At 37.0% G+C, this 17,680-nt stretch overlaps 1 protein-coding gene across 7 annotated transcripts in view; it reads left to right on the forward strand.

Annotated features, from left to right (window-relative positions):
• The window catches only part of WDFY3 (WD repeat and FYVE domain containing 3), a 276,427-nt gene that overhangs the window by 90,933 nt on the left and 167,814 nt on the right, over window positions 1–17,680 (forward strand). For 6 of the 7 annotated variants that reach the window (XM_042936003.1, XM_042936001.1, XM_042936000.1 and 3 more), the window contains 2 exons: window positions 3,383–3,593; window positions 14,241–14,364. In XM_042936003.1, coding sequence (XP_042791937.1) covers window positions 3,414–3,593; window positions 14,241–14,364 — 304 coding nt within the window. In that variant the 5' untranslated portion in view covers window positions 3,383–3,413. Of the gene's footprint in view, window positions 1–1,729; window positions 1,933–3,382; window positions 3,594–14,240; window positions 14,365–17,680 lie in introns of all 7 variants that reach the window. The other variant, XM_042936004.1, reaches the window with a different exon arrangement.

The following is a 17,680-nucleotide window of genomic DNA, read 5'->3' on the forward strand; positions in this document are numbered from 1 at the left end:
ATCTGGGATTTTCAAGCATTAACATGGGAGATTAGAATAAGAAATACTGTCTGGGCTCATTGCAGTAATTATCTCATTGCTATTTAAATAACCCCCTGTTGGCAGGATGGCAGTACAAACACTTTTCCCTTGTGAAACAAAATAGGGTTTGTATTAGAAAACCAGTTCTTATAAAGAATAATCTTTATAAATATTTTGAAAACCTCTAATAACATTACCTCCAGAATAATCATTCTGTGGTTTATTATTATTATTATTATTATTATTATTACTATTATTATATTTTGCATCTCTTCTATATTACTTTATAAGCCTCTTATTGAGCATCTAACAAAGGAATAAATATTTTGTTAATGTTTTATCATTGTGTAAATCTCTAAAACCTAGTACTGTAAAGGCTTAAACTGTTTTCCTTCCTTGCTGAAGTAACTAAAAATGTAAATGAAAAGGATTAAATGTTTCGTGATTAAGCTATAAAGAAAGAAAAAAGAATTGTTGAGTGTAACTAATGTGCTTGGCACGTAATAGAAATGAAGTTCTTTTAGTATGCATAACCAAAAGGCTGTGAGGAAAGATTTTACAAATGAGAGAAACCCAGGATTCAAGGGGGTTCACCTGAAGTTACCTATTTCATACGGGTATGTTTGTACAGGTTTGACTGAAAAATGCTTATTCTTTTTAGTCTTTCACTGCTGAGGAGTATTGTAAACATGATAGTTCTTGGTCTGAATGCTACTTTAAATATGAATATTGGAGTGGAAATAAAGCAATGAACCAGCAATCTAATATGCTTAAGTGTTTCTTGGTAAGTTTGGAGAAAAAAGAGGAATCTGAATGTTTTCCATTACTGCAATTATCTCAGTGAGAAATACCAGTAAACCTACTTAGCTGATTGATATATATCCTTTTGTATCAGATAAATCTTAAATAGAGACAGTACAATAGCATTATTGCATCTAGTTAATGTTGGTCGTTATGTGATAGTGTGGGTTTTTTTTTTTTTAATGAAAGTTTGTTAGTTTAGACTTTTAAGAAAAATCAAAGATTTCTTTCCCATTGTAACCACTGCTTGGTGATAAACAAACATGCTAGAGTGTCAGTTTCCAAGAATTGAATAATTTAAAATAGGCACGTGAATATGAGTAAGCCGGAAGGGTACTTGAACGGGAGGTGGGAGGCATGGATTCTCATACAGTTCCTTATTACTGTGAGATTTTGAGCAAGTTGCTCTTGTCTCAGGGCCTTGCTTAAAGGTGGAGTTAATCCTCTCTTCCATCCACTTGCTTAAGTTAGAATGAAGAGCAAAGGAGAAGGTCTGAAAGTGCTTGGAGGCTCTAATTTAGAGTACTATGTGACTTTTTAAAAAATGACATGGATCCCTTGGAAAGCTGGGATCTTTTGCTTAAAGAAACTTTTTGAAGTGTTAGGGGAACGTGAATCTCCTAAATCCTCGCCAGGACTGTCCAGATTATTGAACTCTAGATATGGGCTAAGGAAAAAGAACAGAGATAAGCATAATCTAAAATGTTAGCTAATTACCATAAGTTTTATAATTTACTTCAAATTTTATTTTTGTTCTGGGACTCTCCAGGACTGTAAATACCACATAGGCTATTTGAATATATTTGTTGAAATCTTTATAACTGGAGGACTTACGTATTTTCCAAGAATGAAATATGTTAAACAGCTTTGAACTAAACTACCTTTTGTTTTTCATTTTGTGGTTTAGAGGTTCTCTTGGCCGTTTGCCTGTGTGTCTTAGCACCCTGCCCCACGATTGGACCCCTCAGAATATACTGAGTGCTCTCTGCACAGCAGCCCCTCAACACAGATGAGCCCTCGGCAGAGCTCTCTAGGCAGTGTCTGTCTACTCCTCACCTAATATGAGTCACCCCATGCCTCCTGTTGCAGTCGGCTAGAGTGCATAACCAGGTACCCGTGGCCAATATGGAATTCACTCAAAATTCTCAGGGGCAAGCATGTTTAAGATGCCAGTTCTTAGAGTTTTAAAAATCAGTGGACAGAAGTTTAGTAAGTAAAGCTCTAGCCTTGCAGTAATCTTTCATTCCTTAAGAAATGGTCTACTGGCTTATGTGGTTATGAAGCAAAATTAAAAATTAATCTTCAGGCTATTCCTGCTTTTCTACAGATTAGAAAGCAAATTGCTTTTTATCTAAGTTCTGTATATTCATAGTGTCCTCCCAACTTTCCTGGTTTCTTTTGTAAGATGCCCTGTTTTTGTGTCTGAAATTGGCTAATTGCTGGCGCAGTTCATGGTAGTTGAAAAGGGCTGATAGTTCTTCCTGAATGCTTAGTGTTATTGATTCTATTACATATTCTAACCCAGCGGTTGTTTTATTTATTTTTTAACTGCAGCTCTAGCCAGGGATACATTTTATGTTGTGATTTGGTATGCATGAATTACCTAAAATAAGTTTCATGGAATAATAATCAACCATACTATATGTGTTCTTCTGTTTCATTTTTTTAATGCTTATTACGATCCACTAAATGAATTAACATGACCTGCCAAAGGGTTTCAAAGTACGGTTTGAAAAAGTGGTCTTCAGTTATATGAAAAAATTTACTGTTGTCTTATGATTTGTAAAATATATTGGGATATCATTTGTTTTAATCTGCATGTTTCAAACTGTAACAAAGTAGACTCTTCAAACAGGTACCCAAACTGTAATCCTTCATATAGAAAAAAAAATTAAATAATTAAAAGTAGATTCAGTTGACTGACCTAGATTCAGTAGATTCAATTGACTGGGTGATTCAGTCAATTAAGCATCTGACTCTTGGTTTCAGCTCAGGTCATAATCTCACGATTGGTTGGTTTGAGCCCCGCGTCAGGCTCTGCGCTGACAGTGCAGAGCTTACTTGGGCTGTTGCCTCTCTCTCTCTCTCTCTCTCTCTCTCTCTCTCTCTCAAAAATAAATAAATAAACTTAAAAATAAATAAAAAGCTTCATGTTTTGAGGGGTGGGTTTCATTGTTGTTTTGATGTTTGAGGTGAGGGTGAACTTTCTAGTCTTCATTCTTTTATATATACTCAGCTATTAAACAGCATATTAGTAGTAAGATATGTGATCCCTTTATTTTTTGTGCTTCATAATGACTGTTTAATTGGAAACATTTGATACTTGTTCAATTAATATTTTACATTTTGTATAAATTGTGTCAAAGCCAGTAGGAATATTGGGTGCCATGATTCCTAATTTGTCAGGGAGACTTATCAAAATTACCTTTGCCTCTCTACCTTTTCTATTTAAAGAAGTAGAAGAGAACTTTCAAATAGAATTTTGTGTTTTTTCTGGCCTTTTCTAAGCTCTTGACCTGGTCAAGATGATGACACTTTGTGTATGAACTTCTTCCCACAGAATTAGAAGAGTTTATCACCCACCAGCCAAGATGAACATGGTGAAGAGGATCATGGGGCGACCGAGGCAGGAGGAGTGCAGCCCCCAAGACAATGCCTTAGGACTGATGCACCTCCGCCGACTCTTCACTGAGCTGTGCCACCCTCCCCGGCACATGACTCAGAAGGAACAAGAGGAGAAGCTGTACATGATGCTGCCAGTGTTTAACAGGGTAGGTCCAGGTTGCCAAGCCCAGGCCTTCCAGGATTGGGTGGCACTCCAGAAATTTCAAGTTTCTAATAAATTACAGGTAGGAAGAAAATAATAGAATGAGTTTTTAAGAAGCTTGATGTTTTCATACCTTCCTTTCAATTTGCTTTCAAGCCATGCGACTTGATCTGAGGCCTGGTCAGAGTGAACTCCATTTAGTTCTAATAGATAAAAGGAAGACAGAGCATTCTGTAAAATGTTCTTAAAATGGTTGGGTTGAGTGTTGGAAGAGGGATAGGTTGTAAATTACTACTTGTTATTTCCATTGTTTTTTGAATTGATGGTTTATTGCACCAAATGGTATAATTAATTGCCCAAGTGTTTTGTATACTTTACACAATCATCTCAGTTTGCTTTGTTGTTTGGCAGGTTTTCTGTAAGAGATTTTGAAAGAGGATAGATGTAGGCTCTAGGGACTCTAAATAGAGTTAATTTTTAAATGTATTTTGTCAAGTTGATTATATGGAGCAATCTTGGTGGGGTTATTTAAAATAATTTTTAAACTTTTATCGAAGGTATACAGGTACGTGGTTGAAAAGGTCAGGTGGTTCCATAGGGCTTCTAGATGCCCCACCACTCTGCGCTGCCAAATGCTGCTGTGACCTTTAGCTGTTTTAGCACTGAAGGGCACCCCTGAAAAGAAAGTTGTCTTTAAGTATGTGGGGATCTGGGGAAGGAAGTCTCCTTCAAGAATGTGATGTGATTCATGAGGCATTAAAAGATAAGCATTAGCGCAATTGGAATTAACTGGGCTAAATTAACAAAGAAAGTAATTAGTGTAAGAGGCTAACGTATGAGTTAAGATGAAAGGCAACAAACATTCTAATATGTGCCAGCATCTATAACGAGTTGAAGAAACTGATTTTATGTGAGGAAGAGCCAAAATAAGACTGTCAAGATTGATAGGAGGCTTGTCATGATGGGTTTATATGTTGTATTAGGAGCTAATACTTTTTCCTGGAGGCATGGAGAGCCAATGAAGTATTTTAAGCAATAGAATCAGAGTAGAAGGAACCAAGGCAAGCTCTCTCCTAGCTTTCTAATTTGGGAAACTGGGTGAATGTTTTTCCCAGTAGTTGAGAAAGAAAGATTAAAAAGATAGATTCAGTTTGGATCATTGAGTCTGAACTATTTGCAAGCTTCCCACGTGGATGTATTCAGTAGGCAATTGGAAGCTCAGGTAGGGGATTTGGCTGGATATGTGCTTTTTGGACTCTGGCACAGATGGGGTAGTTGAAACGCTGGAAGGGGATAGAGATTGCTCATGGCTTATAATGCCAAGTGAGAAGAGCAATAGGCTAAGGATGAATCATGGAGAGTACGAATGTCTAATGAAAGGAGGGGAACCCATAAAGAATACAGAATAGGAGCTGGTCAGCACAAAAGGGATCAGGAGGGGGTGATTATGGAGTTCAAAAGGTAAATATAGGAAAAGAGAGAGTAGTAAGTTACTAGAATGGTGGAGCCAGAAAACAGTGAGTTGAGGAGTGAATGGAAGATGAAAAGAGACAGTAAATAATACACCGGGCTTATAGAAATTTGAAAAAAGAGAGAACAAAAGAGATAGATGGACGTCAACTTGGCTACAAAAGGGTGGGTTTTTTCTGGATGTTTTCAGTGTTTTGCTTTGTTTGTAAAGATGGAGGAAATCCAGGTTCGTAAAGAGAAGGGGAGAAACCAGCAGAGGAGGAAATTTGGAAAATTCCAAGAATGAAATTGATTGAGGGAGGAGAGCATGGAGTCAAATTATAGGGGGGGGGGGGGACAGGTGAGTCTTCAGCAAGAGAAAAATACTTATTTCATCCTAGAGGAGAGCACATCTTGTTGGGTGTGAATATGATTGTAGTTAAGGAGGTGGGAAGTTGAATAAGATCTTGCTTGATGACCTTGATTTCTTGTAGTCATCAACAGAAGATGTGGTCGGTTAAGAGCCTTGGAGTAAGTTGAGTTGGGCTTAAGGAAAGTGTGATGGTTTGGAATAATAATGAAGGAAAATGAGAGAGATAGTTGAAAGGGATAGTAAAAGAATTGAAGGATATTGAGGGTCCAGTAACAGTTGGAGATGATAAATTTGTACTGGATCTTATCCTTGTGGGTGTGTGATTTTTCTCTTGCAGGTACTCAGTAGCAGGTGTGTAAGTAAAAGTAGAGGAGGCAGACAGGTACGTTGTTTATTGGGATTAAGGTTTTGCTGGGCTGGTAAGGCAGAAGGGCAGGAGTACAAGGAGGAACATAGTGAGATCAGTTCACATGTCACCCATCAGGTTGGGTAGAATAGAAGAGAGGGTGCAAACATTAATACATCTAGAGGATGTTCATTTTTTTAATCTATGAAATAAGAGGCTGAGAATGATGCAGGGAGGAGATGGTAGAATAGGAACACGAGGAGAAGTGGGGAAAGGTTTAAAATAGCTGTTTTGAAAACGAGGGAAAGAACTGATTATGGACAAGCCATTTTTTCAAGCCCTGGTGAGGTAACAGTCATTAATTTTTATTGGAATCAGTTCTGGGAAGTTGTTTGTTTCTTTTTTTCTAATCTTTTTATTTTTGTTTTACCTCAGTGCCCTGTACTATTGCCCACTGAATAGTTTGAGGTTATTTCCTTCTCTCAGACTTACACACATTTACAAAGTGATGATAATGTGGAGGATAGTTAGGACAGTTGTTATTCTCAGATATTAACATAAATTAATAAGTAATATTCTACATATGTATCGATGTATTTCATCAGTTAGGCTTCTACAGCCAGCCCACATGAGGCTTAGACTGGAAGAATCATATAAATATTTGTGTTTTGTCTTTTTTTTAAAGTAGACTTGAGATGCTGTATTGCTTAGACTGTTCTCTTGTGTCCTATGTTTGTCATTTCTTTCAAGTTAAATTTTTATTTTTAATTTAAAATTTCTTCAAATTTTTATTTAAATTTTAGTTAACATATAGTGCAATATTGGTTTCAGGAGTAGAATTCAGTGGTTCATCACTTACATACAACAAACACCCAGTGCTCATTCCAACAAGTGCCCTACTTAATGCCCATCCCGCATCTAGCCCATCCCTCACCTACTTCCCTTCATCAGCCCTCAGTTCTTTATAGTTAATAGTCTCTTATGGTTTGTTTCCTGCTCTCTCACTCTCAATCTTTTTTTTTTTTTTTTACCCCTTCCCATATGTTCATCTGTTTTGTGTCTTAAATTTCACATATGAGTGAAATCATGATATTTGTCTTTCTCTGACTTATTTTGCTTAGTATAATACATTCTGCATCTATCCACATCATTGCAAATGGCAACATTTCATTTGTTTTGATGGCTGAGTAATATTCCATTATACATACCACATCTTTATCCATTCATCAGTCGATGGACATTTGGGCTCTTTCCATAGTTTGGCTATTATTGATAGTGCTGCTGTAAACACCGGGGTACATGTACCCCTTTGATTCTGTATCTTTGTGTCCTTTGGGTAAATACCTAGTAGTGCAATTGCTGGATCATAGAGTAGTTCTATTTTTAACATTTTTGATGAATCTCCATACCGTTTTCCGGAGTGGCTCTACCAGTTTGCAGTCCCACCAGCAGTGCAAGAGGTTTTCCCTTTCTCCACATCCTCACCAACATCTGTTATTTTGTGTGTTGTTAATTTGAGCCATTCTGATAGGTGTGAGGTGGTATCTCATCATAGTGTTGATTTGTATTTCCCTGATGATGAGTGATGTTGAGCATCTTTTCATGTCTGTTAGCCAACTGGATGTCTTCTTTGGAAAAGTGTCTATTCGTGTCTTCTGCCCATTTCTTCACAGATTTTTTTTTTTTTTTTTTTTTTTTTTTTTTTGGTGTTGAGTTTACTAAGTTCCTTTGTATTTTGGATAGTAAACCTTTACCAGATATTCCATTTACTGATAACTTCTCCCATTCCACAGCTGTTTTTTATAGTTGTTGATTATTTCCTTTACTGTCCAGAAGCTTTTTATCTTGATGAGGTCCCAATAGTTCATGTTTGCTTTTGTTTCCCTTGCCTCTGGCAATGTGTCTAGTAAAGTTGCTAAGGCTGAGGTCAGTGAGGTTGTTGCCTGTGTTCTCTAGGATTTTTATGGTTTCTTGTCTCACATTTAGGTCTTTCATCCATTTTGTATTTATTTTTGTGTATTGTGTAAGAAAGTGGTCCAGTTTCATTCTTCTGCACGTTGCTATCCAGTTTTCCCAGATTTGTTGAAGAGCCTCTTTTTTTCCATTGGATATTCTTTCCTGCTTTGTCAAAGATTAGTTGGCCATATAGTTGTGGGTCCATTTCTGAGTGTTCTGTTCTGTTCCATTGACCTATGTCAAGTCAAAAATTTTTAATTGCCTGAGTAAAAGCACATAGATATGCATTGCCTTATGTCTCTAAAACAGTGAGTGATTTAAATATCATAAAGGTCAGTCAGCTTTTAACTAATGAAAAGATTGGAAGTTATTTCTGGAACATTGTGACCAATTTAAAAAATATATAAACAGTGTTTGTTGGATTATTATTAACAAACTACAATTGTCTTTAGATAAGACATCCCATCCATTAAGTTTTGAAATATATAGCCATATTTATTTCACGTTCAACCATTTATACACGAACATTCTCTATTGCTAAGAAGTAGGTTTGATAAAAGAGCTCAGTAGGGCTCTAGAATTCCTACCATGATTGCTAAAAATGAATCATACTGGGGCGCCTGGGTGGCTTAGTTGGTTGGGCATCCGACTTCGGCTCAGGTCATGATCTCACGGTCTGTGGGTTCAAGCCCTGCATCAGGCTCTGGGCTGACAGCTCAGAGCCTGGAGCCTGTTTCCAATCGTGTGTCTCCCTCTCTCTCTCTGCCCCTCCCCTACTCTCACTTTGTCTCACTCTGTCTCTCAAAAATAAATAAATATATATATATATAATTAAAAAAATAAATAAAAATGAATCATACTATCAATTTTTGAGACTTTGCTTGATTCGTGCTAAATTGTAAATAAACCATGTTGTTACACATGGGCATTCATCTATCTACAGAATCATTTTTTTTAAAAAGTGGTCAGTAGTGTTATTTCAGTATGTGATTTTTGACTTTAAGAGACACACGTTGAGAAATGACATGTGTTGAGTCCTTTTTCTGGGCCAGGGCTCACGCTGAGGTCGTCAGCTGCCTCCTGTGGTCTTTATCACAGTCCTGCAAGGAGGCTGCTGCTGTCCTCCCTCTCACGGATTCTCTCCATCTGAAAGATTCTGGCGGAGTCTGGGAATAACTGAATAACGTTTATCCAGCATTCTTAAAAATAATTAACTGTTTTAGTCGTAAGAACAAAAGCTTATTGAGAAAATACTTGGTTTAAACTATTCAAAAATGAATGACATTTTAGTCCTCTAAAAATTAACTGCCATTGTTAATTACCATGGCATATGTTATCAGACGTCATTGTGGGTTTTATTTTATTATTTTTTTTAATGTTTGTTTATTTTTGAGAGAGTGAGCAAGGGAGGGCCAGAGAGAGAAGGAGACAGAGGATCCGAAGTGGGCTCCGCGCTGACAGCAGAGAAAGCCTGATGTGCGGCTTGAACTCTTGAACTGCATGATCATGACCTGAGATGAAGTTGGATGCTCAACCACCTGAGCCACCCCAGGGGCCCACTTCATTTTGTCTTTTAAAATATAATTTTATTAACTAGGTCTTCTTTTAGAAACTTCCCTTGTTTTTGAATTATTTATATTTGAAAAGCACCTAAATTGAATGTTGTTTTTCTTTTTTTATCCCTTACAACTGACCTTTACTTTTTATTTTATCTTGCTTTACTTTTATTTTTTTTATTTTTGAGAGTGTGAATGTGAGTGGGGAGGGGCAGAGAGAGGGATACCGAGAATCCCAAGCAGGCTCCACGCTATCAGCGCAGAGCACAACGTGTGGCTCTGTCCCACGAACGGCAAGGTCATGACCAGAACTGAAATCAAAAGTCGGACGCTTAATCAGCTGAGCCACCCAGCTGCCCTGACCTTTACTTTTTGAATTATTGGCTTTAAAGGAAGAATACTCAAGTTTAGAACCAAATGAGAGATCTGGAGTCAGACAGATGAACTATTTACATTTTTACATCTTTGTGTTTACAAATATACAGCTTAGTACTTATACCATAATACCAATACAGTTGATATTGGAGAATGTAGCTTAGGTCTGTGCCACGAAGGATTTACTAAATTCATATCTGAAATAGCTATATTTTCTTACCCATTCGTTGGCAAAACTTGGCAGTTACAAGCCCCATGCAGAACAGATAAGAGTGCATGTTCTCATGAGGCAGGCATATCCCAAAGGAGACAAAGGGACTGAGCCATCTCAGTTTCTTTTCTCCTGACTTTTGGTCCTTCTTAGAAATAAGGAGCATATACGTGTTTTCCTATTTATTTATATTAATGAGAGGAGTCATTAACAATTTGAAAGGATACAATTTTATCTTCAGTATTAATTTTTAAAATCCGGAAATTATTCCAAGACTACTGATGGTCATTACTCTGTAACTTAATTTTAGATATTACATATGTTTAGGAAAGAAAACACCATTTTAGAAAACATTATAAAAGTTCCAACCTCTCTTTTATTAATCGTATTTAATACATTTTTGAGTAACTTCACTCAGCAACAAATATATATTGTGTTCCTGTTTTGTGCATGCCATTAAATAACACTATTAATTTGTTCTCCCTGAGTATGTCAGAAATATTTAGGTGAGGAAATGCCAGGAAACTTTCTGTAATCAAGGTGGATATTCAAAATGACTCTTCTGAAAAGGAGTCTATGCATGCTGTTCCTCTCCTAAGATGAAACTGTATAAAGTGACAGTGATAGGGTTCATGGGGAGTTTAATTGAGACAACATAGTACTGAGCGATTAAGAACATGGCTTGGAATCAGACCTAATTTTAAATTCTGTCTCCACTACCTCCTGGGTTAGGTTGTTTAACTTCTCTAAGCTTTAGTAGTTTCCTTATCCATACAACGAGGACACTGTATAGGATTTTATGAGATTAAATGGCATTACATGTCAAGTATTTGACTAGTGCTAGGCACATTATAAATGCTCATTTCATGGTAACTATTATTTTTTATCGAATTTACTAGATGGCATGTTTATTCCTCGCTGCTGTTTGTTTCTTTTATTCTGAGTTATGAATCTCACGTGTATGTTGTAGAATTCATTTCTTCTGAGTTGAATGTATTACTTGTCAGTCTCTTGCTTAGTTCTCTTCCTTGGCTGATGGGGAAATGGAGAACCAGAAGAATTGGACCTGTAGTTTCTGTGGGTGAGAAGACCCCAGGCCTCCTCTGGCTCCCAGCTCCATATTCTATCCTCTGTAGCACGCATTTTAGTGCACATTTTCCATCTTATAAAAAACATTCCAGCCTCATCAGCCTCTCAATTCCTCACCTACCCAAGTCTGCATCCACTTGGAGGTCTTACCACAGCTCTTCTCGCTGCCTGAACCCTCTCTCTCAGGCAGTCTGAATTGTGACTTTGTCTCATCATTCAGTGTCACCCTACCATGTCAGCCTCTTCTGAGAGAGACCTTCTCTGACAGCCTTTCCCCACAACAGGCAGTCATTCCCCTCCCATTACCCTGTTTACTTCTTTTATAACATATCACCAGTGTAATTTTCATTCCTAATGTTTGTGTCCTGTACTAAAAAGTGAACTCCATGGGCACAGGAATCCTCTTTGCTTTATTTACCTTTGTATTCACAACTGTCTATTTACCTTTGTACTCATGACTCCAAACATATGTAGGAGAGTAATAAATATTTATGAGTGAATAAATGAAAGAATCAGTAGACTAAAAATTGCTTATGTCAAAGAAGCAATAGTTGTTCACTTCAGATTAGCAGATAAGACTTAACTCTTTTTCCATAATAGTGATTTTGGAGTGGTCAGTTCAAGCAAGACCTATCTTTCGAAAAAGATTCTTAGGGAAATAAAGCGGCAAATAATCAGGATTCGTGTGAAAAGTAAGTTGCATTTTTAACAATGTATTATTCACCTAGCATGAAGACTGCTTGAATAACCATATCCTTATACTAAGCAATGATCTATTTTATGAAGTTGTCTTAATAACTCTTCAGAATAAAATAGCTCTTAATTCTTAGGAACAAAATATATATTTCTATATTCTGAGTCTTAGAAATATTTGCCTAATTTAGGTCAATTTGACAAAAGGCCTAATTGCCTGAGAAACATAATTTTTATAGACAGCAGTTACATACATCTCTGTAGAATGGCTATTCTGCATTATTTAAATTTAAATTTAAAGCATGTGTCATTAGGCTTTTCAATTTCTTTTTATTTTTTTTTTTAAGTTTATTTGAGAGAGAGAAAGGGGGGAAAGATGGAGAAAAAGAGAGAGTGGAGAAGAGACAGAGAGTAGGAAAGGGCAGGGTGAGAGGGAAAGAGAAAATTCCCAGAGAACCCCAGTCTGGGGGCTGACAGCACAGGGCCAGGTTTGGGGCTTGATCCCACAAACCGTGAGATTATGACCTGAGCCAAAATCGAGAGTCGGATGCTCAACCGACTGAGCCGCCCAGGTGCCCCTTGGCTTCTCAATTTCTAATCTGGCTCCAGTTTGTGAAAGAATATGGGTCTTACAGGTGACACAGTTTAGCTGTAAACACACTACGTTTATCAATATCTCGGCAGAAAAAACAATGTATTGAGGTCTTGAAAAGTATAGTTTATTTGTTCTTTGAGATAATGTAAAATTACTCTGGTGTCAAGTTAATGAACAGCCTTTAGATATCCGAACAAAAGTATGTCTTGTAAAATTGATTTGTTCAGCTCAGTTTGAGAGAGGTTATAAGGATAGTGTCTGTTGTAAGAATGTAGAAAACATATTTCTGTTATAAGAATATTACATTATGAATTATATCTTTTTTTTAAGGATCCTTTGAAGGAAATTTTTACACTGGAGTATGAAAATAGAGATACTTTGTTAAATATACGTTTTTCTTACCTAAGAGCATTGTGAACTATGTTATTGAGTAGATTTTCTTTTTTGTATATTTGAACCAAAATTTATGACCAAAACATGGCAAGTATAGAGGTCTTTTGGTCCTAGATTTTTAGTCTCTCTTTTCTCATCCATTTCCTAGGCTTGGCTTTATTTTCTTGTTTTCTTTCTTTCATTTTTTAATTTTTTAAGTGTTTTATTTATTTTTGAGATAGAGGAGGGGGAGAGGGAGAGACTGAGAGGGAGACACAGAATCTGAAGCAGACTCCAGGCTCTGAGCTGTCCACACAGAGCCCAGTGTAGGGCTTGAACTCCTGAACCATGAGATCGTGACCTGGCCGAAGTCAGATGCTTAACCGACTGGGGCCACCCAGGCGCCCCTCTTTCTTACTTTTAGTTTATGTTCTTATGTTATAGTTTGTGTGTCCTTCAATGCTACTTAAATGTTCTCTGGAATTTGTTGTGTGTGGAGGTGGGGGACAGCATAATGAACATACATATTTAGGGAACATCCCTGTAAATTAAGGCAAGGTAAAATACAAAGATGAATAAGATATGTTCCCTCCCTTTGTAGTGACATTTGACCAGCTAAGAATAAAAAATACTGTGATTAGTATTATAATGAAGAGCTATTATAATAGTTTTAGAAGACAGGATTTTCTTTTAGCTATAAAGAACATTTTTTTTAACGTTTATTTATTTTTGAGACAGAGAGAGACAGAGCATGAACAGGGGAGGGGCAGAGAGAGAGGGAGACACAGAATCTGAAACAGGCTCCAGGCTCTGAGCGGTCAGCACAGAGCCCGATGCGGGGCTCGAACTCATGGACCGTGAGATCATGACCTGAGCCGAAGTCGGACGCTTAACCGACCAAGCCACCCAGGCGCCCCAAAGAACATTTTTTAAAACAATATTTCAGGATACATCCAGTTATATCGCCATTATAATACCATTTCTTTTCCTATTATCGTCAATCCAGGTCTCATTTTCTTGTTCTCTTTGCTGAACCCACACTGGTTTATCTTTAAGAATTATTTATTCCAAAGTTCATGTATTTCATTAAGTGTATATCATGACCTTATTATTCATTTTCTTTATTCTAGTCTTTTTCCTAACCATCTTCTTTTGGGAATTGTTGTGGTTAGAATTTAGAAATTCTGAGCTATATATAACATGAATTTAGTGAATTCTGTATTCAGCTTAGGACTTAGCCGTAGATAAATCCCTGCTTTTCACCATCTGATATATGCTAGGTACCCCATCAAAGAACCTTGCCATTTTTCTCTAAATTTTTAATTTAGATCTCCCCAGAGAAACATTATGCTTTCTAAAGTTTATCAGTAAGATTGATTCACATTTTATAGATAACTACTTTTGGCTTTTTAAGATTTCATTTATTTAATTATTCAGTAGATTACATAATATATACTAAGAAATGTGGCTAGGTGTAATTTATTGAAAGAGCTGTATTTTAAACATATTATTCAAAGTAGCTGTGTAAGAATACTTTTTTGACTTGATTTTTCAAGTCATTCCCACTTAGAAATGCACAGAATGAAAGACAAAAGTTTACAATGCTTCAGTAAAATTGTTATTTTTTTCATCCCAGGTTTTTGGAAATGCTCCGCCAAATACGATGACAGAAAAATTTTCTGACCTTCTGCAGTTCACAACCCAAGTCTCACGACTGATGGTGACAGAAATTCGAAGGAGAGCATCAAACAAATCCACAGGTATTTTTACTGAAACCAGCAAAAGCTATTTGAATGGGCAGTTTGGTAAAAAAGTGCTATTAAAATTAAACAGAAAATTGACCCAGTTTTATCCACGTGAGTTTCCTTCCCCACCCCATGTGGAATTTAATCCCCTGTCCCTGTTCCCATTCTCATAGTCACTCTCTGCTTTGATTGGTTCAACATATCCCAAGTGGAGCATTTGTACTCAAGGCCATTGTCCTTGGACCTACCACCCCCGTTCCCCCAACAATACTGTTTCCTTCTGACCAAAATCCAAATTCCTACGGTGACATTCAAGGCAAACCCAGGATCTGGCCATATGTATTTTTTTTTTTTTTTTTTTTTAGTCTGCCTTTTTTATTTCTTGTTTTCTTTTCTATATATCAGCCAAACCGAGCTGCTTATAGTCCCAAACATATCTGTGTTCTTACTTTTATCCTTTTCTTATGATGCTTCACCCAGAAGTGAGAATCATCCCCCATCCCAGTATGTCTACATCCTTGAAGTTTGGATTAAATCATACTTCTCTGATGGAATGTCTTGGACTCCCTTAATCAAAGAAAAAACTTTCTGTTTGGAGCTACTCTTGGTTTCTCAACACCACGAGTGTTTGTGTGTGTGTCTTTATCTTCCTAGTAGACCATAAACTGTTTTGGGCCTTTATAACCTGTGATCTACACATACAGTAAACTTTTTTATGAATGCTGCCTGAATAAGTATTCTTATTCATGATTAGGTAATTTCAAACTTCAGAGAGTAACATCCCTTTATTCATGATTAAAATACACTTTCTTGATGTTATTTACCATTAGTCATTTTTTAAATTAGCAATATGTGCGACCGATTTTTATCTTGATTTTGTTTGTCAAGAATATTTTATTTTGTTATTTTGGTTTTGTAATGGTTGAGTGATAGCTTTCTTATTAAAGCATTATATTAGACTGATAAATTAATTTAAATTCTGTTTATAATGTCCCCTTGAACAATCATTTATCTTTTCAGCCCATCAAATTACTATTTTTCCAACAGTAACAGTAATGTTTCTGTTATATAATCTTTTTTTTTTTAAGTTTATTTATTTTGAGAGAGACTGAGAGTGTGCGAGCAGGGGAGGGACAGACAGAAAGAGAATCCCAAGCAGGTTCTGCGTGGTCAGTGCAGAGCCCGACATGAGGCTCTAACCCATGAAACTATGAGATCATGACCTAGAAATCGAGAGTCAAATGCTCAACCAACTGAGCCACCCAGGCACCCCTTTAATCTTATTTTTTAATTTATTTTTATTAAAATAATAATAATATGTATAATAAATATAATTATATTTATTATATATATTATATATATTATATATATTGTATATATAATATATATAAAAATATAATAAAATAAATATTATTATAGTAATAATAATAAAAATAATGTGCCTATTATATAGGCACATAGTTTTTGGTTTTTTTAAAGTTTATTTATTTTTGGGAGAGAGAGGGAGAGAGAGCACGAGTGGGGGAGGAGCAGAGAGAGAGGGAAAGAGAATCCTAAGTGGGCTCCTTGTGGATAGTGAGGAGCCTAATACAGGCCTCGATCTCATGAACTGTGAGATCGTGGCCTATCCGAAATGAAGTCGGAGGGTTAACTCACTGAGCCACGCAGGCCCCCCCAGACACATAATTTTAAGGGTCAGATAGTTAAAAGGTTTACTGAAAACAGGATCTCCCTTCCACTGTCCTTGTTCAACTCCATTTCTCAGTCACTTTTCAGCTATTTTAATTTTTTTTTTACATTTACCTGTTGTGTCTCTAAATAATGTACATTTACAGTATGAGCCCTTGTTTTTTCACATTTAGATACCATCTTGATTTCCCACAAAAGAAAATAAGGCTTTCACTCTCTTAAGCTCCCTACCACTACCTGTACCTACCTGCTTCCTAAACCCACCCCTCCAATATTGTTCTGTCATAATTTGATTACATCAATATTATCTTGTATAGACTGAAAACACTATTTTAAGATGAGCCGTATGGTACGCTGTGGTTTCTTTTCTTAAAAACTTCCCTCCCATCTCCATCTAAGTTAATAATTGCCTTTCTTTTTTTTTTTTTTTTTTTTTTGCTAGTTTTCTGAATTTTCATCACACATGTATCCCCTATTTCTAAATGTTTTTCTACATCTCCCCTCAATATGATTGAAAGCATCAGGTAATCTGTCAGTTTCGTCTTTTTTTGCAAATAGCTCTTCCAGAACTTTCTGGCTTGCTTTAACCCATGGTAGTTTCTCTCTAGGCCAGCCTCATAGCTGCCCTTCATACGTTTCCACTCACGTCATCTGGGATGCCTTTCTACTTCTTTGGGATGGAGCCTCTGTTTCCTGAATCTCCTGGCATCTTTTTTTTCTCAAACTAACTTTCTCATTTTTAACAAAAAATTGTGTTAACAAAAATTTGCCTTAATAAAGGCATCTTTCCCAGCAGCTCCCTAAGAAAAGTGCAGGGGAGTTATCTTTGGTTTGGGGTTTTATGTGTGTATATGTGTTTGTTTTTGTTTTGTTTTTTAAAGTTCCCGTGAGTGAAAAAAATTTTTGACTATTCCTATGTAAGATGCTTTCCTTTGTGTTTACCAAGAAAGGTGATGTCTTTAGACTGACAACCTCTCAGGTTACTGGGGCTTAGAACAACACATCACATAGCTTTATTGCTGAAAGGGGAAATTTATAAAATCAGGGGTCAGCAAGAGAAAAGAAGGAGCAAGTCTGCCACCTGCATTATGTCACAGAATAGTGCTTGGGAGGGGCGCCTGGGTGGCTTAGTTGGTTGAGCATCCAACTTCGGTTCAGGTCATGATGTCACACCCCGCGTCGGGCTCTGTGCTGACAGCTCAGAGCCTGGAGCCTGCTTCGGATTCTGTGTCTCCCTCTCTCTCTGTCCCTCCCCTGCTCATGCTCTGTCTCTCTCTCTCAAAATAAACAAACATTAAAAAAAAAAAAAAAAGTGCTTGGAAGATCCCTGATGGCCCTGGATTTCTAAAGTATAAGCACAAATGCAATCTTATGAGTGAAGAAATACACAAACTGCTTATGATTTAGGCTGTTTGAGTACTGGATTTGAATATCTGTTAGATTGTATAGCAGTTGTTTGCAGATGCTAGCTGATTAGCCCCAGGAGACTTTGGGGCCCAGGGGAAGTTATAGGCCCTCCTCCAAGAGAGCGGAAGCTACCAGTGTCATGGGAAGTTGAGTTAGGTCTAGCAACTCCCTTGGGGACATAGGAGGGGATGTCTTAGCTGGATCCTTCTCCAGGCAGCCCGAGGTGAACTCTCAG

This window comes from Panthera leo, chromosome B1 (genome assembly GCF_018350215.1).
Source record: "Panthera leo isolate Ple1 chromosome B1, P.leo_Ple1_pat1.1, whole genome shotgun sequence".
Taxonomy (NCBI): Eukaryota; Metazoa; Chordata; class Mammalia; order Carnivora; family Felidae; genus Panthera; species Panthera leo.